The sequence below is a fragment of the Mytilus galloprovincialis genome, chromosome 5, assembly GCF_965363235.1.
Source record: "Mytilus galloprovincialis chromosome 5, xbMytGall1.hap1.1, whole genome shotgun sequence".
In the NCBI taxonomy this organism is placed as follows: Eukaryota; Metazoa; Mollusca; class Bivalvia; order Mytilida; family Mytilidae; genus Mytilus; species Mytilus galloprovincialis.
In genome coordinates, this window is record NC_134842.1 from 8,426,699 (window position 1) to 8,449,181 (window position 22,483).

Below are 22,483 nucleotides of genomic sequence, written 5' to 3' on the forward strand. Positions count from 1 at the left end.
ATTTGAATTATTATTTTTCGAATAATTTTGTTAAAACGAAATAACCATTGCAAACATCATTAGTATTTTGCAATATTTGTTTTTATCTTATATTAAGACTTTGGTCATCGGAAGACACAAAGTTAAGTTATTCGATCAAGTCTTGACCATGCACAAATTGAATGCTGATCAATAAATTGAAAGTAAAAATTTCTATATTGATAGGAACCATTGCTACATTTCTAATATGAGTTGAAGGTGATTTAAACAAGTTTAATATAAACTCTTTACTGACATGGCATGACAAAACCTATTAATAGTATTATGCTATCAAAGCATATATATAAATAATCTACATCAAGATTATTTTCTTTGTGAAGAGACTTGAGGTTATATGGTCCCTGATACAACTCAAGGTGATGATTAATACATCTATACAGCCTTACACCTATCGACAGATCTGTAACATTTAATTATATATGTTGGCCATTTAATTATAAATTGTTATTTGTTCCAATGTTACATCATATCTTCCATGTCTTCTAGTGGGTGTCTAATATCGACAGGCATAATTCCATATTGATCCTGGAGCGCTTGTCTGACAGTGGGTGTCAGAAAAGCCGGCATTACTGGGCCTAATCTTATATTCTTGATTCCAAGACTCAATAAACTAAGAAGAACGGCGACTGCTTTCTGTTCAAACCATGACAATGATAAAGAGAGAGGCAAACTGTTAATGTCAGTATTGAGAGCCGTCGCCAGAGCCTGTGCTACCATTATTGCACCATAACTGTCATTACACTGTCCAAGGTCAAGAAGTCGGGGAATTCCAGTATTTCCCAGAGTTCCATAGTCTTTATCGTTGATTCTATATTTAGCGCAACCCATAGTAAGTATAAGAGTTTGTGGGGGCAATGAGTGTGCCAATGTTTTAAAATAGTTACGTTTGTGCTCCGAACCGTCACATCCACCAATGACAAATATTCTCGTCAAATCTCCATCGGTTACTGCTTGAAGAACCTAAAATATTACCAGAGTAATATAAGTCTAAACCATCTATTATTTTACAAGTCACCATATACTAATATGATTTTGTAACTTCTTATATGTTGTTCATTTCGTTCTTATTACTGACTAGAATACAGTAGAATAGAGTAGGCTGTATGCAGAGAGAGAGAGAGAGATAATTAACAAAAAAATCGGACACAAGTTACTTGCAGTATATTTTTTTCAATTCTTAGCATGTGAAAAAAATAAATAAAAAAAAATACCGAACACAAAGGAAAGTTCAAAATGGAAAGTCTCGAATCAAAATGTAAAATCAAAAGCTCAAACACATCAAACGAATGGAAAACAACTGTTATATTCCTAACGTGGTACAACAGGTCGACTGTAGAAGCTTTATTTCTTTTATATTTACACATGCAGAATAAAAACAAAAATCAGAACTACACAAACTACATTAACTTTTTTCCCATTTTATCACTAGTGTAGCATCGCTCAATTGAGTTATAACATAATAAAACATGTTTATCGATACCAATCGTGGTAGACGGACAATTGTGACGAAGTCGGCTCAAAAAGAAATCCTACAGAAGTTTCAGCGTGATATACCATAACCCCGATGAATGTATAGAAAGAGTGGTACAAGTACAAGTTTTAAGACTTCGATGAAATTAAATAAGTAAGAAAGTAACAAAAGCCTGACATAGTCATGTGTATTAGAGATTACTGTACAATCAGTCACGTGAATTTAGGATTTAAAAAATGTGAAACACGATGAAATGATAATCGTTGTGTAATAGAAGTCAAAAGCATGATATAAGCAATGTTGTAATTCAAAACATAATTTAAGGATTAAGATTATGTTTAAGGAAGAAGTAACAAAACAAATATGCGAGTCGAGAGTCTCAACAACCATGCATAAAATGCATTGCATTTATTTAACAACATATATTACAGGACAAGATCAAATTAAACAATTTTTCAAACAGGTATATTTTTCAAAATGAGATGACCATATTGAAGGTAAGAAATATGACATTCCATGTGAAAAAGATAATATGTTGGATAGGGACAGAAAGAAAGTAATTCAATAAACTAACGAAGAGTTGCAGATCAACCTGCATAGTACGGAAATTTCCAAACACAAACATCAGATTTTAATTGAAATCAATGAAACGTATATCTTGCGAACTGGATTATAAGCCTGGTATTTTTAGGGAGCCAAATAGTTAAAATTATGAACGGACGTGGATGTGTTTTTATACGGCATTCCGCAGAACATATTTATTTAGTATGACTATAAGTATTATGTAAAAGACAAATCTTGACAATACTGATGTAAGACTATTTGCTACAGTCCACCAAATGAAATAGAGTAAAAATATAAGTAAATATAAAACAATCCAAGCTGTACACAACTCACTGTTTCTGCATTATCTAAGATAACCTCTCTTCCAAAGCCGACAGTAAATGTATTTTTATCAAACTTCTGAATTGTCTTGTCGTCGAATCCAGGAAGTGATTTGGCATGCTGGAAATGAAGAAGTATTATCCTTATATTTCATTGTAGAGTTCCTCCTTCCCATTTCACTCTTACTCTTAAAAGATTCATGATATTCTCATACCTTTGTTGAAACTTTGTTGAAACAAAAGGATGTGAATCTAATATATATTACAATATACTGTGTTTAATTTCTTTATATTTTCTTTTTCAAAAATGTGTTCCAAAATGTATTTCATTGTAGGTCTCTTCTACAAACACTGCACTTACACTTTCAAATTATATCATTCGTATTCATCTATTTTAAAAGGGGGTGCGAGCCTTAGGGATTCATTTATTTCCATATTCTGTGTTTAATTTCTTTCATTTTCATTTCATGAGAAATGTTTGTTCTGAAAAACAAACTGTAGAATACCTTACAATATTATGTATCCGTCTAAGCCAAGCCCGATCATACACATTATCAAACAGATATATTTTGATAATTAGCTTATCCTATGAAGGTTGCTTTGATAAGTAGCACTATTCCTATAACTATATAACGCTATTCATTTATCAGAGAGTTGAACCAGGTTTTTTAAAAGGTAAATGTAGTCTTGGTAAAAAATTTAACTAATTGTTTGCAATATTTTCTTCAGGGACGTGTGACGCATTCAATGGATGATAAAGTTATTTAGATATATTATAAATGGTTTCTGTTTTATCAATGACCATAACTACAGAACTAGCATGCTGTAAATATTACATTAAAAATTCAGTATTAATGAAATCGGTCAGTTTGTAAACCCTGGTGTCGTATTAAAACTCACTCACACAAAATCAGCCTTATGCTTGTTCTTTTGAAGTTCTTCTGGACTGAGGTGCTTTCTACATTTCATGTTATAATCTCTCAAACGTGAGGTAAGGTTCAAGGTCAGGTCACGAGATATCTGATGCAAGTTATTTTACAAAACGTGTCCGTCGTTTTTAAAAATTGAAATTGGTATCAATTTTAATATGATAATCACGCGATTTTTACGAACGAATAAGCCCGTTTGATGTGAAATTCGCATTGAAATTAAATATACGTGAAATTGATTCGAGTGATATTTGTCTGTGTATGGAGCAAATTGTTTCTTCGTTGAGCCCTTTTCTACTCCTTTTTTATTTTAGCGTCACTGATGAGACGAAACACGCGTCAAATTATCAAACTAGATCTGTGATGAGTGTACTATATTTAACCAGATGCTTTTTTTTTTGCATTTTTTTAAATGTGAATGTTATTTTGACTTTAAAAAATCATTAAAACTGTGAGTAATTTAATCATTCTTTGCCAAAAATAAATAACGTAACGCAATAGTGAAATTTTGATTGTCTGTACGTTGTTCTTCGTTTTTCAAATACAAAGCTTATTTTATAATACGGCAAAATACATTAAGGTATCCTATGATGAATTCTCAATGTGTTGCACACTCTTGGGTACCTTTCTAGACAATACTTACCACAGCAGTGAAAATATGTACGTGTTAAGCTTACGTTTATCAATTGAGACATTTCCTCTTTATTTTCCAAATTGATATGTTTAACTCCATGGATTCCTGTCTCGTTCAAAGTATACAGTCTATCTCTGTAAGACTTCAAAGGCTCGATAACACAATTTGTTGTTATGACAACTGGTCCTGGAAAAGTTCCAAATTCAATCGTCTGATTCTGCCATGCACTACCAAACTGACCAACCAGATTCTACGAGAAGATGAAATGTACTTCAGAAAAAGTTCAAAGTCGAAGTTTAGTGTCATATCTAAGTTTATACGATAAAATTGAGAATGAAAACGGGGCATATGTAAAAGAGACAACAACCCGGCCAAATAGCAGACAACAGCCGAAGGCCACCAATGAGTCTTCAACTCAGAGAGAAAATCCCGCGACCGAGGTGGGCCTTAGCTGGTCCCTGAATAAAGTTTACGAAGTTTACTTCATTTTTGAATGCATAGACAAAATTTGAATAACAAAACTTCTTAATCAGATAATACAATATGTATCTTCAGATAGTCCAAGATGTATGTTATGTTATTGTTGGTCAATCAAGAAAATATTTCTATTTCGATATTTGTTTGTTTAAAAAAAAAGCATTATCATTCTGCGTTGTTAAAGGTGACATTTTGGTTTTAGAACAAAATTAAATGCCGACGGGAAGGAATCAAACACATTAGATCACGATAGTCAATAAACCACATAAACAATGGTTCCCACCAAAACATTGATAACTGCAAGTGTAGGATAAGAAGGCAGTTCCAGCTCCACTCATTAAACCTAAAAAAATATATATAATAGGTAAAACATAGTTTTCTCAGATCTTTATTCTTTAATATGTGTCATTTGTGTATATGTGTATGTACCTTGAACTCTCTCAAAATGGGATAGCTGTGTGCTGGTAACATCTCTCCGTGAGTGTAGACGTTTATTCCTTCTTTTTCAGTATGCTTCAGAATAGAATAAAGATCCATCAGGTCATGTCCTGAAACCAGTATACACTACAATATAGATGTAAACGTTATTTCTTGTATGCACATTTAAATATACAAGCATGTATATAGCTTAGGCTCATACATACAGTGTAAAATCGGATATAAAAATGGATCCGCCTCTAGGATTTCACAAAGGAAACCTTCTAACGGTTGGTCCTTTCATTTGAGCAATCCTATCACCCTTGGTGTGTTATATTACGAGCAAGAACTTAAAATATGCATTTTTTCTTATTGAATCATAAAGGGAAAAATGGGAGTAAAATAACGAACTGTAGTTGTTATTTGTCAAGCCAGTTTATCTGAAAGTATTTAATTTGCCTTTTCCCTTGCTTTTATTTAAAAAATTAATGGTAAGTCCTTTATTGTCAATCCATTTGTTTAAGAAGTAAATTTAAAAGCAACACGCGAAACCATGAAATGTAGGCTTTAATAATGACATTATATTTGCTAATAATAGTTTTTTAGTAGTGGAATCTAACAATTTGCTACCTGAGTGAAAGAGGCAAAAGTAAAGAAAAAAGGTGAATTGTATCAATCTCAGGAGGCACGCGCGAGCCATGTAACAGTCAGTTTTAGATGCATGTACATCCATGTTATAGCTGTTGTGGAACTCATACAATCAGAGATGTGTGGTGGGAGTTCATATAAATTGAAAAACATCCATTGCATTTATTTGTGGAACTTGATTCATACGACAAGCATTCTTTTTGACATTCACGTAACAACAATCAATATCGACACGGACAGTTTTTGTAAGCTTTGCCACGTGCACGTTGCACACTGTGTCGCTGCATATAACAGACTAGCGAGAACGACGATTCGTTTATGTGCCAGCGCATGAACCGTCGTTAATGAGAGCAATTTTCTTGACGACATGTTCGAATTCTTTAGTTATAAATAATTACATAACTGTATTTTTTGTACATATTGTAATATTATATTGTGTTATTATGTTTTGCAAACTTTTGTAATTTAATCTATATAGTTGTTCATTGAATCTCTTGATCGAGAAGAAATAAAGAAATGAATGAATTAATGTAATATCATATATTATCGTCCTTCCCTACGCCTATATCACCCTGCTCTGTCGCTCAGTAATTCTCATTTCAAGACTTCAAAACGAGACCAGGCATTATCAGCGACGTCACAATGTGAGAGGAGAAGTTATCAGAGACGTCACAATGCGAGAGGAGACTTTATCAAGCTTGCTTTCGTCAAGCGTAAAACTGTCTTAGGGAGAGGAAAAAAGACCATTAATATAACGACAAACAGATAATCGGGTTTTCTACGTATAGATATCGTAAAATATCAGCCGCTCGACACAATGTGAAACTTTTTAGATCGTTCGCTACGCTCACTCGCCAAAAAGGTTCACATTGTGGCTCGCGGCTGATATTTTACGAAATCAATGTGTAGAAAACCCGCAGCACGTTACTATAGGTAAGAACACGACATTAATAACTTAAGTCAACGTATACTGGTCAACAAAAGTAACGACATAGGACAATACATGCCCATATATAACGGAATTAGTATCAAGGTACCAAGCTACCAAAAATTGTCTAAAAGGGGTTATAAATGCTTATAACTTGAAATAAAAAGGAAGTTAGATTCAGAAAATCTCTTCGAACACGCGAAATTGGTAGTATTATTTTCGTTAAAACAAATTGTATGTGCTCTTGTAAACTTGCTCAAACTCCTGTCTCATTGGTAACTAATAAAATACTTTAAGAGTGTACCTTTCCTGGGACAGGTGCTCTGTTAACTGTTGAGGGAGATGGTATACCAAGCTGCTTCCAGTGACCTTTATCTAACAGCTCTATCACTCGGAGGTTTATTTCCCCTACTTATAGAGCAAGTTTGAGATTCGTAGTCAGATCATGACGCTCTTCTTCTGTTCCACTAGTCAAAAAGTGCAATACCTGAATAGTAAAAATCATCAGACATCATTATTTAAAAAAAAAAACGTGAGCTGGAAAAAAAATTAATAAAGCATAATTTTATAATTACTCCGTTTTCTTTTTTGTTTGTTCTATTTAATTAGTCGAGTAATAGATAGTCATGCTATAGTACATAAGCTCCATGTTCGTGTAAAATGTGAAGGTGTGACCGTTTTCATCAATGCCGAATAAAGAAAAACTTTTTTTATGTGAAATTCGCTTACCAAAAATGTTTGACAACGAATGGATGTATACGTAAGGACTTCGGGGAATTTCATAACATACTAGACAGAGAGACGGACAGAATATTTCATTTGTGTACTCAAAAATACAAACAAGATTTAAATATAAGTTAACATGTAGCCACACTGACTTATGAGAGATTTTCATTTATAGAGTTATCAGGATAACAAAACAAAAACCTTTTTTTTCTTATTTGGTCTTCTGACTTATCCACGAGGGAAATAAACCATTGAAATGTGATAAGTATGAGTTATTCAACGATATACCTCGTATAAGGAAGTGGAAACATCAGGGTCTTCTTCTCCTAGCGAATTAGCATGACAGGCGTATGCAGACAACCCTTTAATTCCATAAATGGTCATGTAACGTATACCATTCACGTCTGGTCCATAAATACTCTGGTTTTCTAATACACCAACTTTAAGACCTACATTTACAAAGTAAACAAAGTTGTAAAGATAAGTCGGTTATAATTCATTCATGATCAACACCCACCTTTATAGATGTTATTCATATCAAGTTTCAAAAATAAAGTGATCCCAGATTAGTTATATAGTATTTGTTAACGAAGGCACGTGCTATGCAAAATTGTTCTACTTTAATGTTAGATTTTGAAAAAAATAAGTACTGTTTATATCAACTAAGACACGCGTTTCGCCTACAAAAGATTTTTATAAAGAAAATTTCGAAGTCTTTTGTCATAGACATAAAAAGCTGCAGCCCGCCTACAGGTGGGGGGTTTTCTTGCTGCGTTGAAGGCCCATTCGTGACCTTCGTCTGATTTCTGCTCTTTGGTCGGGTTGTTGTCTCTTTTACACATTCCCAATTTCCATTCTTAATTTTATAGTAGGAAAATGATACTTAGAGGTCAACTGTCTACCGATTGACCACGGATTGACAGAACATATTTAAAGATTTTAAGTTACATTTAAGAAGTGCGTTGATCTTCGTCAACTTGGTCAATTAGTGAATAAATGATGATTGTTCTATTTCAAGCCGTAAATACGTGCATAATTATTCTTGAAGATGGGATTTTAATATCAAACTTAGAAAACTTTTATGTATTATTATTTTTGTTTAATTATAGGGAACGTTTTGTTAAAGCTACCGAGTGTCTCGTGTGGTACATTTGTACCAAACCACTGAGTCGAACTTTTAACAAGCGATCCTGATCAAAGTTTACGTTTGTCAATGTGCTGTAAAGTAAAAGCAAATTTTATTCCCAAGCAGACAAGATACAAGATGCAAGATGCAAGATACAAGATATTTTATTGTGCAAATCACAGAGCAGAATAATCATTGTAATTACAAAACAAAGCATACAATACAACATAATATTTGAACTATAAAAATTAGAAAATAATTGGTTTCTAATGATTAGTACGATTTTTATGAGATAAGGTTAATACAAATTGAATGTAGTAAAATATAATATTGTAATGATAAAAATGTCAAAATCTTGTAAGTAATACACCGCAACCTAGACCAAATTAGTCATGAAGTAGTTTAATATATAAGTATATACCTATATGGAGTTATTTTCTTTCAGAACGACAGGTCATTCTTTTTCAGAATCAACCTGGACGATACAATATTTCAATGATATATGCTCAAAGGCATAAAATAATGACCTGTGTTAGGTCAATATTGTCCTTGATAAACATGCAATCTATGATTTACTTCAAAACTTTATTCGTCTAATAGTTTTTTGTTGCCGATTTGGAAATTTATTTTTTAAAGTTCAATCGATGATAGGTGTAAAAGAAACCGTCATTGTAGTCCCGCATTTTAATTTTAGAAACAAATAACGTAGAGTTTTGTTAATTTATCGCTACAAAGATACTACTATATATGTCAGATGAATTTAAATGTAGACCTTCATAAAATAAGTCAAGATTTAACATATTCGTGTGTAAGATTTTGAAAATCTTATTGGGTCAAACTGTATAGGTTGATTGATTTTTGGTTGCTTGTTTAACGTCTAGTGGCAAATATTTCATGCATGTTTAGAACGATACACACTGAATAGGAAATCATACTGTGACCTACATGTATTTATATTCGTCTTCGTGTCAGTTCTTAACTTTTTTTTAAATTTATGTAAACCTCTTACTTTATCAAATGATCAACTAATAAGATATTCTTATATTCTATTGAATAACATTAACGTAACTCACGAAAGGGTCGGGTGCGGAGGGTATATAATTATATCCTGATTATCTTTTAATAAAATGTATAGCGATTCAAAAGACAATCTTTCTGAATTTTTCATTCGATTCAAGTAAAATTGTTAAAAAAAATAACCTCTTTTCCGCGTTAGAAATAACATAACAAATAGAAAAAAAACATACCCCCTCCCCCTTTTCCATAAGCTAAGTGGTACAATAAATTACTTACAATGTGTCTTGTATTTGTCATACACAGTTATCGGATGGTAACAATACACTTGTTTCTTACTTCATACAGTTACAGTAATATTTTTATTGTGTATGGATAATAATTTTTAAAAGGTTTATATCTAAATTATTTAGTGAGTTTTATTTCACATTCTAAATGAGTCGCAGGGCGTATTAAAACCTGAACGCATTAGAAAGGAAAATCCCACTTTAGTGTTGTCGGTAAAATAGGATACTAAATTTTACAAATCTTTATAAAATTAATATTTTTTTACGGTATATAAGTCAGATAATGCATATTTTAAGGTTTTTCTTGTCGTAGAACACACCTCGGGGTGTCAGGATAGTTCAAAGAAAGACCTCCATCCGGTCGGTCTTTCATTTGATCAATCCTGCCACCCCTCGGGGGGTTCTATGACAAGAAAAACCTTAAAATATGCATTATCTATAACATAATGACACTTGTTAATGTTTCTCCCAATAGTTAAAGTACTGCTTTATAATATTCTTATTTTTATTTTAGGCACTTAAAAATAAAGAAGACAAAAATCTGTACAGAAAATTGCATTAATATTGCACCTATGTTCAAATGTTCTGAACATTTAGAACGCACCTCTGTGCAGACACCCATAAAGACTTTGAACTACAATCTATGATATTGTTTTTTAGACAGACTCTTAACCACCATGACTATTATTTCCAAAAGATCGTATGGATTAGCGTGGTGTTTTAATTGATCTCAATTACTTGCACTCCTTAAACCAAATATATATCTATATGCCCTAGCTGTCGTAACCTTACGCTATGCAGAACTAATGAGACATGTATTTTCACATCTGCTTTATACGGGCGTTAATTCTAAGTTAGTTATTATGACTTTTGTCTTTATTAAGCAGAAATACACATAAATATGAAACTCGTGTCAGTTATGAGGGTCTGGGTCGTAGGTCTTCATTTTTGTATTTCATAATTTAAGCCATTTTCTCTATTCAGATTTAACTTACCCATTATTTTCGAATCTTTATATTTTATCACCCATTAAATGATCTATTCTTTAATTTTCATATGCATTTTCCTCTCATGATTCTTTATAATTATGGTTTATCATTTTCTAATCTCTAAATTCCCATAACCAATGTTTTAGATCAAAATCATTGTTGGGTTAAAAACAATGATTTAAGTTGATCAAAATCATCCTTGAGTTAAAAAAATGATTTAAGTTATTTAAAATGTCCAAATTGTTTATTCTCTCTTTTTGTCCATGCCCTATGTATACCTTCTTAAGAATATTATATGTATACCTAATGTACAGTAGTTGTCGTTTGTTTATGTAATATATACGTGTTTCTCGTTTCTCGTTTTGTTTATATAGATTAGACCGTTGGTTTTCCCGTTTGAATGGTTTTACACTAGTAATTTTGGGGCCCTTTATAGCTTGTTGTTCGGTGTGAGCCAAGGCTCCGTGTTGAAGGCCGTACTTTAACCTATAATGGTTTACTTTTTAAATTGTTATTTGTATGGAGAGTTGTCTCATTGGCACTCACACCACATGTGGATAATAGGATAATAGCTACTTTCCATCTTGTCTTATGTTATTGTTCTAATACTGGAGGTCTTGTTTGTTAGTAGGGTAACTATCTGACATATTTTAAAATCGATACACAATTATTACTACGGTCAAGTTTGAAGGAAAAGGTTTTTGTAAAAGGTAACGAACGCCAATAGATGGCAACAGAAATTTATAGTATATATGATTAATCAACAAGAAGATAATTAGTTTGTTATCAATAAAAATAACAGTATTTGGCAGTATAAATCGACTATTTACAATCCTGAATCTCGAAAAACTTACGAGAGGTTAAACTGAATATTGGTGCAAATGAGTGCAAGTTACCCATTTATGTGTTTGTAAAATAAACTTCATATTCTTAAACTTTGCTTAAGTAACAAAAATTGGAAAATGATCTAATTTTTAGTAAACTTGCTTGAAAAGTCTAAGAATGAATATTTAACAAAAAGAAAATTGTGTTGCTATCAATATTACAATATTTGGTAGTACAAGTCGACTCTATACAATCCTTCCTAAAATATAACTGACGAGAGGTTAAATTGAACATTGATGAAAATGATTATGGCATTCGCTTTTCATTCTTAAACAATTTTGATACTTAAAGTGTTTGATACTAGGCATAATGTACAGATATACCTTGTTTAAGTACATTGAAGCTAATTTATGATCATTGTGTTTGGTGTCCATAAAAACTTTTGTAAGAACAATGGTTTGATGATACACTCAAACAATGCTGTTGTTTTTTTTCTGTGGTCGGGTTGTTGTCTCTTTGGCACATTCCCCATTTCCATTCTCAATTTTAAATGTAATTTGTTGATTTTCGCGTCTAACCTTTTTAGAAAACTTTATCTTTGTGAAAATTGCAATAAATATATTCATTTACAAACTACCCCAATACAACGGAAGTTCTTACGGACAGGGTATTCACAAATGCGTCAAACATTATATGAAATGTTAATTATACAGACAAGTAAAAATATTCATATGCCATGTTCAGAGAATCGAATTGCTACAGTATAAAATAAGACATCTTATATAAAAGAAACACACATTATATAAAACATGAATATATAATAAAAAAAAAATACAAAAACACAAAAAAATACTGAACTGAGAGGAAAATTCAAAAATGGATGTTCCCAATCAAATGGCACAATCAAAAGCTCCAACACATCAAACGCATGGAAAACAACTGTTATATTCCTGACTTGTAACAGGCATTTTCTTATGTAGAAAATGGTGGAATGAACTATGCGTGAACAAAACAAACCGACATAATCGGTAAAAATATTAAAAATAAATTGAACTACAAGATACATAGCTTACTTGTTTTAACCAATTCTACATCGTAATAACGATAGTAATAATGAGGAGAATGATTCACCAGACTTTGAATTCTATATAAAGTTATCAATTTCTGACGTTCTGTCTAAGTGTGTAGTAAAATGACAGCATTTGTCATCTTCACAACAGCAAGTTCACACATACGTGAACATAATTGATTATTGCCTGACACAACCAGCAAAACCACTGGTGTAGGTATGAGTGAACCAATACAAATGAGGTTCGTCGACCTTAAGCTGTACGTATGTCAAAATAAAAATCTACTTATATAGATCAAACAATTTGCTTGATGGTAACAGGTTAAAAGAAGGGCTCCGTTTACATTAATTTTAGAATATCTCTTATTTTCATTATACATATTTGTAGTAACATTTAGTTGTCCTGATCTATGGTAAAATGCTCCTCCTATTTTGATTATCAACTGCGTTTAAATTTCCTACAGCAAACTTTGAGATTTTTGCTTATATCGAAATCGAGACAAAAGATGTCAAATTATTTACATTGTAACTGTTGGAATGCTGTTGTTTTGTTCGATAGTTATTAACAGCAGGAGAAAACTATTTTGTTGTTGTTATTTTGTGACTGCATCAGCATTACAGGAATATTATTTTACAGACAAGTTTGATAATGGATTGTTTTATAATTGCTGGATTGCAGTCTTCTTTCAAATTAACCTCTTAAAACACTTATCACATAAAATATAGTTTAACTCTATCATACACATCAACGATGGTCATTTTAATCATCATCACTGGTTATTAGTTCATTCAATTTGGAATTCGGAAAACAAGAAAGCTTCCTCGTATATTTCAACTAGTCATCCTACCAAATTAGTTGGATTGTTCATATTCTATACGTTTTTCTTTCATAAATATATTAATTGCCCTAAGTGTATAGTAGAATTTGCGTAGAACTGTATCGGAAACATGTTATAACTTCTTGGGAAGGGGTTTATAAAGGCAACAGTAGTATACCGCTGTTCGAAAGCCATAAATCGATTGAGAGAAAAAAAATCCGGGTTACAAACTAAAACTGAGGTAAACACATCATCTATGAGATGAAAACAACGAAACAACAGAAACACTGAAGTGCAACAAAAAAACAAAACGACAGTGCAACACACACAGAAACGAACTATAATATAACTACTGCAATTTTCCAGACTTGGTACATGACATTTTACTATAAAAAAAAGTGGGTTGAACCTGGTTTTGCGGCTAGCCAAACCTTCAGCTTTTATGGCATTGTTGAATATAACACTAACATGATAACATAACATAACAGGTAGTTTAAAATATACATGTGTATGTGTAATGTTATATATCATATGGTTTACTTGATATTGGCGGTTCGTATACATCCTTGTCTGCAAATATACGGCTTTAAGCGATCCTTTCGAAAGCAAATCCATAAAAGGACTTTGGAAGCAGTTTTAAGTGTATTATTAATAAATCGCAAAATGTACATTATAGGCTGACAATTAGTTGTATTATACATGTACCGTTTTATTTATCAAAATGCGACTTTTAGAATTAACATCATTCACTAGGCAACATCAGATTATAATTTAATTTTGGATGTAACGCGTCTTCTGATTGGCTGACGTCGCTATGTTTATCATATCATAGACACAATTTTGTCATGAGACCATGACGTCATCAACGTTTTTTCATGATTAACCCCGGTTTAAAATGGAATTTAGAATTAAATTTTAAGAAAAAACTGTAATATTTTGTCACTCTATTCGAAATAATATAACAAATGTGGTTCACACTGTTAAATAACCCGCTACTGCGCGTTATTCAGTGCACCACATTTTTTATGTTATTTCTTCACAGACAGAAAAAATATTATAGTAATTCCTTAAATAAAGTTCTTGATTTGTAACTGACATTAATGAAGTAAACAGTATAGAAAATTTAGGTTTTATTGTTAACATATTTGACTGCACGTTTATCATGAAATTGATCATTTATAATTTCAAATTCTTGAAGACAATCTAGTATACAATATCGATACATTAGTTCAATACAAACGTTGTTGTCCTAATAAACCAAAAAGGACCAAAGCTGAAACCAAACCGTGACAAGAGAAAAGGGTTATGTTTTAGGGTGTTGTGTAAATTATTTATTCTTTTAAAAATATCCATTAGAGAACACGTTCTTAATCAGTAAACTTACAATACCAGAAGTTTTAAAATAAGGAAAACGAAAATAGGCGTTCAATCTATGAATACAAATTTGCAATATTTGTTTCTATCGATGAATTTGTTTGTCTTTTGTAAAATATGGCATTATTACATTAATTAATGTGTGTGCTTACTGTTTAATGATTTTAAGTTTGCGTATGTCGTATATATCTTATAGTAAGAATTAATGAAAACTATGGAGTGACAGTTAATTGTAACTTAAATATATATATTGTATGTTTTGTTGCATAAAACATCAATAATTATTTACCAACAAATACAAGATACGATGCAACTAAACTATCTTCCCATGATTTCAGTTTCGATAGTACAACCAAGTTGTATTCAAATTTAAGAACCATTCTGTTGCTTATTAGACAAGTGTCATTGCACAAAGCATAGAAATTCTCCGTACTAAACTAAAAGACACATGATGATAGCAGTCTCAACACACTTTAAAAGCTTTCATAGTAGACTTGCCTATTGATATTAACTATCAGTTTAAAGCGACTTTCCTTATGAAGATTGTATACACGTGTCTATAACGTGTCCATCTGATTCTATGATTATAACATCTATTGTTAAAGATTGTATACACGTGTCCATCGGATTCTATGATTATAACATCTACTGTTCAATTAAAGATCACTGGCATTTGTGACTCCGAGAGATTATGTAAAATTGTCAGCACCAGATATCAGTTTGATATAGTCAAATGGTTATTTATCATTAAAATATTAGTCACGTTTCCAACTGAACTTTCCATGAAAACATGGCTGTAAATTAAGAAACATGTGGAAAAAATCCCGAAAGAGACTTTGATTGTATGGAAAATTTTAGTCATTAATTATGTTACAGCTTATTAACAAACTGGGAGAACTAAATATGTCACTATATGATTTTCATATATTTTTAACATTTATATGAACGTTAAAAAGGTATTAATAAAACTTTGATTCCGAATATACTATTTAGTTCTACAGCATCATCGTTGATTGGTTTGTTGTATGAAATTGATTGTCAGAATTAAAATAAAAAAGGTTTCTACAATCCCTCAAAACATGACAAATACTGAAAATACTCATCTGTCAGATACATTATAACTATGTACGCATTGTAATCAAAATTAATTATATATAGAAAAAGTGTATGCTTAGTGTTGAGCAAGAGAATGCGATGAATTGTCAAGAAGGGTGAAGTTGGAAAACAGCAAAAACATATATTCTTCAATCATTTCCAATTTTTATACTTTTTTTCAAAACAATTCGACGATCTATTTGAGTATCTTGATATTTTTTGTATTCAAGGTTTATATAAATAGACAAATTTTAATATATACCTACCATTTTCGGAAAGTTTGGTATAGCTTGCTATAGCAATAAACTTTCTTAAGGCATCGGCCTAACCGGAAAAGAGACAGACTATCTTACTTTAGGAAGTGTGTCCTGCTTCTAGATAATATAGTACTGGTGTTTTAAAACTAATGCATTCATTCCTGTTACCAACTATGTCCTATTACTCAAGATTATTTCCTAGTTACCGATATATCGGACTATATTTTAGTATATTTTTTAAACTTTTGTATTGTAAAGTCTAAAACAAATAATTTTCATTTGATCAAATATTGTAAGATATACTTGTAAATCACAACTAGTCTCTTTAACTTATTCCTAATTCCCATTAGAAACTTTTTTTAAATTGATTCACTTAAGTAACAGGAAAGAACAGCAATTTTTAGTTCCATGTTTTACATTGCCTTTGTTACACTATTTAACAATTGTTAAAAAAATTGTTAATTACAGAAAACAGTTCCTGAATCCTAAATGTTTGTTCTTCGAATTTTGCTATTAAAATACCGGTTCTAAATAAATCGATGATACTGAAAACAATGAAATAATCAGATTCAATTAAGTATAAAAACAAACATATTTAGCTTTTGCTTTTAATATACTTGTCACCAGCTGAATAATACATCTTAACAGGCTACAAATATATGCAATGATCCACAACGTATAATATAATAATAATCTGCTTGGGTTTTGCATAATAATTTAATTCTATAATCTCACAATCTCGGCTCAGCATATATATAGATGCATCAGATAAACTTCCTTACAAATCCTTGGGTTAAAACCTTTATCTTCTGTAGAAAGAGCAGATATTGAGTATATGGCTTTGTTTTACTAACCTTTGGTTGAACCAAATGTCTCTCTGAACGTGAAAGGGCGATTAATACAATATCCATCATTATTTAAAATGCTTGTGAATTATCAGTCGCCTCGCTGGTCCTTCTCCTGTACCTCAGTCGGGCTTGTAACATCAGCCGCCTCGCTGGTCCTTCTTCTGTACCTCAGTCGGGCTTGTAACATCAGCCGCCTGGCTGGTCCTTCTCCTGTACCTCAGTCGGGCTTGTAACATCAACCGCCTCGCTGGTCCTTCTCCTGTACCTCAGTCGGGCTTGTAACATCAGCCGCCTCGCTGGTCCTTCTCCTGTACCTCAGTCGGGTTTGTAACATCAGCCGCCTCGCTGGTCCTTCTCCTGTACCTCAGTCAGGCTTGTAACATCAGCTGCCTCGCTGGTCCTTCTCCTGTACCTCAGTCAGGTTTGTAACATCAGCCGCCTCGCTGGTCCTTCTCCTGTACCTCAGTCAGGCTTGTAACATCAGCTGCCTCGCTGGTCCTTCTCCTGTACCTCAGTCAGGCTTGTAACATCAGCCGCCTGGCTGGTCCTTCTCCTGTACCTCAGTCAGGCTTGTAACATCAGCTGCCTCGCTGGTCCTTCTCCTGTACCTCAGTCAGGCTTGTAACATCAGCCGCCTGGCTGGTCCTTCTCCTGTACCTCAGTCAGGCATGTAACATCAGCCGCCTCACTTGTCCTTCTCCTGTACCTCAGTCAGGCTTGTAACATCAGCCGCCTCACTTGTCCTTCTCCTGTACCTCAGTCAGGCGTGTAACATCAGCAGCCTCACTTGTCCTTCTCCTGTACCTCAGTCGGGCTTGTAACATCAGCCGCCTCGCTGGTCCTTCTCCTGTACCTCAGTCAGGCTTGTAACATCAGCCGCCTGGCTGGTCCTTCTCCTTTACCTCAGTCGGGCTTGTAACATCAGCCGCCTCGCTTGTCCTTCTCCTGTACCTCAGTCGGGCTTGTAACATCAGCCGCCTCGCTGGTCCTTCTCCTGTACCTCAGTCGTGCTTGTAACATCAGCTTTTTGATTTGTTTAATATGTTTGAGCTGTTGGTGTTGAGTTAGTTTTTTTGTTGTTGTCATTTTACTTTTACTCTTACGGTCCTACCTTCGAGTGTTCTTATACTTGTATAAGGAATTAGACGCGTATAGGTATAGGTCAAATGTCATTTTTTCACTGTTTTTCACTTATAGACCGTCTTATCAACGATGCGTAGTGATATTTTGTTCGTTTCCGTAGCACTGTCCTTATGACGAACACTGCTTTAAATAGTCTAGTTTCTGATGCATTTTACTTCAGGTACATCACTCAAATTATCCAAAACATCAGCTGTAGGTTCAAATGAAAACAATGTCCCTTGCGTTGAATAAAGTAACTTTTATTAATACTTTTCGAATCAAATCCTTAGTAGTATCACTAAAATTTTAATCGTATCATGGATATTTTTTACATCATGCATGTTTTTATATATAAGATAATTGTTTGAAATGTTAGACTTACCATTATTGTTTTTTTACAAAATTATTTTCAATTAAGACCTGGCTGTGACAAAAACGTGCTGCCGACTTCTTTTTTTTTTATCAAATATTGGTACATTTGTATCTATGGTCAGTTTAAGCAGTATTGTGTTGACATAAAATTTTACTGATATGGTCTAACTCTCAATAAGAGTCTGCTTAGATGAAATGCGCGTCAATCGTATACAATTTTAATTTTGGTACTGAATTTATGATGCAATTTTCACGCATAGTTGAGACATTTTTATTGGAATCTGAAGTTTCCCATAAAAATAAAATTGTAAAAATACCTAACTCCGAGGAAATTCAAAATGAAAAGTTTATGATCAAACGGCAAAATCCAAATCTAAAACACAGAGACTTATTACGATTACAATCATTTACAATATCATACATGGTACTTATTTAACTGCACCAAAAAGAAAAATAACAAAAATATCGAACCTCGAGGAAAAGTAAAAACGGAAATTCCCTGATCGAATGCATATATCAAAAGCTTAAACTCGTCAAACAAAAGGATAACAATTATAATATTCCTGGCTTCGTACGGACATTTTCTTTTGTAGAAAATATTGGATTAAAAATTGTTTTATGACAAACGTAATATGAATTTGAACATAAAAGAGATGGAGCCGTTTATGATTATTGACAGAATAAACAGGATAAAAGTTAGAACACGTGTCATTACGAACCTCTTTCGAATTATTTTTTCACTGTTTCAATACTTTCTGTTCTGTCTGATAAATCGGTTTCGAAGACAAATAGAAGTCACAAATGGACAATAGTTGTAATATTCATGACATTTTCGTAAATAGAAAATGGTGGATTAAACCTTGTGTTATAGCTAGCTTAACCTCTCCCTTGTTTAAAAGAGGGACGAAAGATACCAAAGGGACAGTCAAACTCATAAATTTAAAATAAACTGACAACGCCATGGCTAAAAATGAAAAAGACAAACAGACAAACAATAGTACACATGAAACATCATAGAAAACTAACGAATAAACAACACGAACCCCACCAAAAACTAGGGATGATCTCAGGTGCTCTGGAAGTGTAAGCAGACCCTGCTCCACATGTGGCAACAATCGTGTTGCTTATGTGATAACCAGTCGAATAAAATTCTAAATTGTCTTAACCTCCAAAAAGAGCGACATATGACGAGTCGACTAAGTAACCATAGATTTTGCAATATAGCTTGTTATCGAGGATTGTTTTAACTATAAATATGATTCGAGTAAGGTTTATATATCCTTTTAGCGAAATTATTAAATATCAAAATACTTTTTTTATTGAATCAAGAAAATTCAAGTCATGCCGATAGCAAGGCACTTTAGTCCGCCCATTGTGCTTCACTCCAGAGCTATGCGCCTGTACTAATGGAATTCTTAAACCCTTTCCCTTTCATGCATTTTAGACCTTTACTTATCGAAAATACATTATCGAAGTTTAAATGAATACAGAATTCGCATCAATGGTCATACACATGCCATGTTGGGCTCAAATGAATGATAATTGGTAAAATATTTCAAAAAATTAAGTTTGAAGATAATTCGTCATTTTGTCACGTGGTATATTTCCAAAAGTCACGTGACCGTTGGAGGAAAAGTGAAAAAATACGAAATCCTTGGGCAAAAAGTCACGCAGAGACATATTGGTGGGCTAATAGGGTCAGGTTTTGATGGAAACACAATGCCTCGAGTCTGTTGAAGCCATATAAGTTATCATAGTGGTATAAATAGACGCATAACGTGCTATAGGCTTTGAAATATCGATGTCCGTAACATTCAAAATAATTGATTTTAGACGCTCTTTTTGTCCGATTTCAAACTTGGACCCTAGTTATTTGTCTAATTCGTTTTCAATCAATCAGCAACATAAACTTTGATTTTACAAGGGAAAATTCATTGAATTACCAATGCTAGCTTGATCTGGGACACCCGTGACCGAGCCCGATGGAGCAAAGGGGGTAAAAAAGGGGGGGCAATTTTGCACACACACATTCTTTTAAAAAAAAATTCTTAGGTTTCCTTTTTGAAATTGAAAGTTAAGTAAAGTTAAGTTAAGTTCATTTACATTTACATTTAATATAGGAAATTATTTTTCCAACTCCGGCAGTGAGATTCGAACTCTCAATCTTAGCGCCTTGGGAGGGATCAGCGTACCCCTGCGCCACTGGCCTTGTAGTGTATTTATCGAAATTTAAGTACTTAAGTCTACTAATACGGAAGAAATTAAAAAAAATATATAAAGATTCTCACCTAGTTTGTTTTCTTTTTGGAATTAAGTGTTCAGATGATAATTGTTTGTTGCTAAATGCATGATTTTTACGCAAATCTAGGAGAAATCCACTCTTTAAACTGTCATTTTTTCATTGAAATATACATGTTCCTTTATTCATACAAAAGCTTTTTCAACTTTAGTATACCGCAACACTTACGAGACCATGTTTTGTTACATCTATTTTAACTTTGCAAAAACAATTCAGAATATTTTAGCGGTTTTTGTCTCTTTTCTCATAATCTCTTTAAGAAATGACTTCAGATTTTAGCGTAATTCAAGTTTGTGATTGCGCTGCTACACTAAAAATTACATTTGCAACTAGTGTACAAGTAAGAACTATTAGTTTAATACTATTCTTCAAAAACTCACTGCACAGTTATTCAAAAAAGACATAAATCCTCTTAAAAGAGCAGTTTTCTTTGCACTTCTTTTTGAGAATATCCCTCAAAATTCGAAGAAAAATAAATGGTTTTTACAGAAAAATTACACATCAGTAAGGGGCGACTTTTTTATTAACTAATAATGATAGAGATTTGATGCATATTAAATCGCATTGCTGGTTATCTGAGGATTAATTTGAGCCCTCAACCACATCTGTAAGTCAGAAAATGGCGATTAAACAAGTCTAAATGTCCCAAAAAAAACTTGAAATTGGTTTCACCGGTACGCTGTACCGGTGTTAAGTATATTATAAAGGACATATTGTAGATTTATTGACATTTGAACAATTGTAAACTACTTTTTTACTGTCTTTATCTACTACTTTTGCAAGCAAAGTATATAAAGCGGATGATATACATTTGTATTTATATGTCAACTGTTGACCTGCATTGAAAGAATTACTATGACTTCACGATTAAAAGCAATATAAACTCTTGTTTTACTTTACTTTATTATCTTTTAATTCTTTGTTTTTTTGGAGGCGATGGGGATAGGATATTGTAAAACTATGTTTAGATAGTTTGCCGAGAATGCAAACATTAATAATTATTTGCTTACAAATATTTTGATTTGAGCGTTACTGATGAAGGTAAATCCCGAACAGTGCTTCGGACGCATGAAATTCAAAAAAAAATGCTGCGTCTTTACGTATTAATAAAAACAAATGTCTTCTTTTACATTTTTGAAAAAAGTTCCGTCTGGAAGATTGTCATAGGCGACGCTTATGAACACAACCAAACAACCGTTAGGTATGACCTTACACAAACTAAATAATACAGAAGCAAATATATTGCAATATATGAGGATTTAAAAAATTGTTTTAGGATTGAAAGCAAATATAAAAATGTATAACTGCATAATACGTTCAGGCATTTAACTAATCTTATCAGAAAAAAAGACACCAAGTTACCAAGTTAATACAATATAAAATACAGTTTGTATCTGAAAGTGTGATGGGGGAAGACCTAGTTCCTAGCAATCGAGTCTCCTTATTTCGAAGCAATTACACCAGCTCTAACTAAAACAAAACATTTGAAAATTGTTATCAAAAGATAAATTTAATATACAAGTGTATTAGACATCTTATTCCAATATCAGTGGCTGTACACTTGATGAAATGTCAACAATGACGGTAGAAACATTATTTAGTTACACGGTCTGTTGCAATGTTCACAGTAAATGTGATCGGTATAAATTTCAGAATATATGCATTTCGTACAAGTTAGAGGTTTAGCGCTTTAAAACCAGATTCAATTCACCAGTTTTTACATTTAAAAATGCCTGTATCAAGTCACATAAATATGCCAGGTATTCATATGAAAAAAAACATCAGGACTTTGTTATTGGGGTTTTAGTTTGTGATAATTTTGATTTATAGTCCAC

The 22,483-nt window shown here is 32.6% G+C and overlaps 1 protein-coding gene across 1 annotated transcript in view; it reads right to left on the reverse strand.

Annotated features, from left to right (window-relative positions):
* Positions 1-488: 488 nt before the first annotated feature.
* LOC143076988 (hydroxylamine reductase-like) overlaps positions 489-22,483 on the reverse strand; it is a 50,344-nt gene continuing 28,349 nt past the window's right edge. Inside the window, exons 4-7 of the mRNA XM_076252879.1 lie at positions 4,864-4,998; positions 4,001-4,207; positions 2,408-2,515; positions 489-999 (exon numbers count right to left, since the gene is read on the reverse strand). Coding sequence (XP_076108994.1) covers positions 499-999; positions 2,408-2,515; positions 4,001-4,207; positions 4,864-4,998 — 951 coding nt within the window. The 3' untranslated portion in view covers positions 489-498. The remainder of the gene's footprint in view (positions 1,000-2,407; positions 2,516-4,000; positions 4,208-4,863; positions 4,999-22,483) is intronic.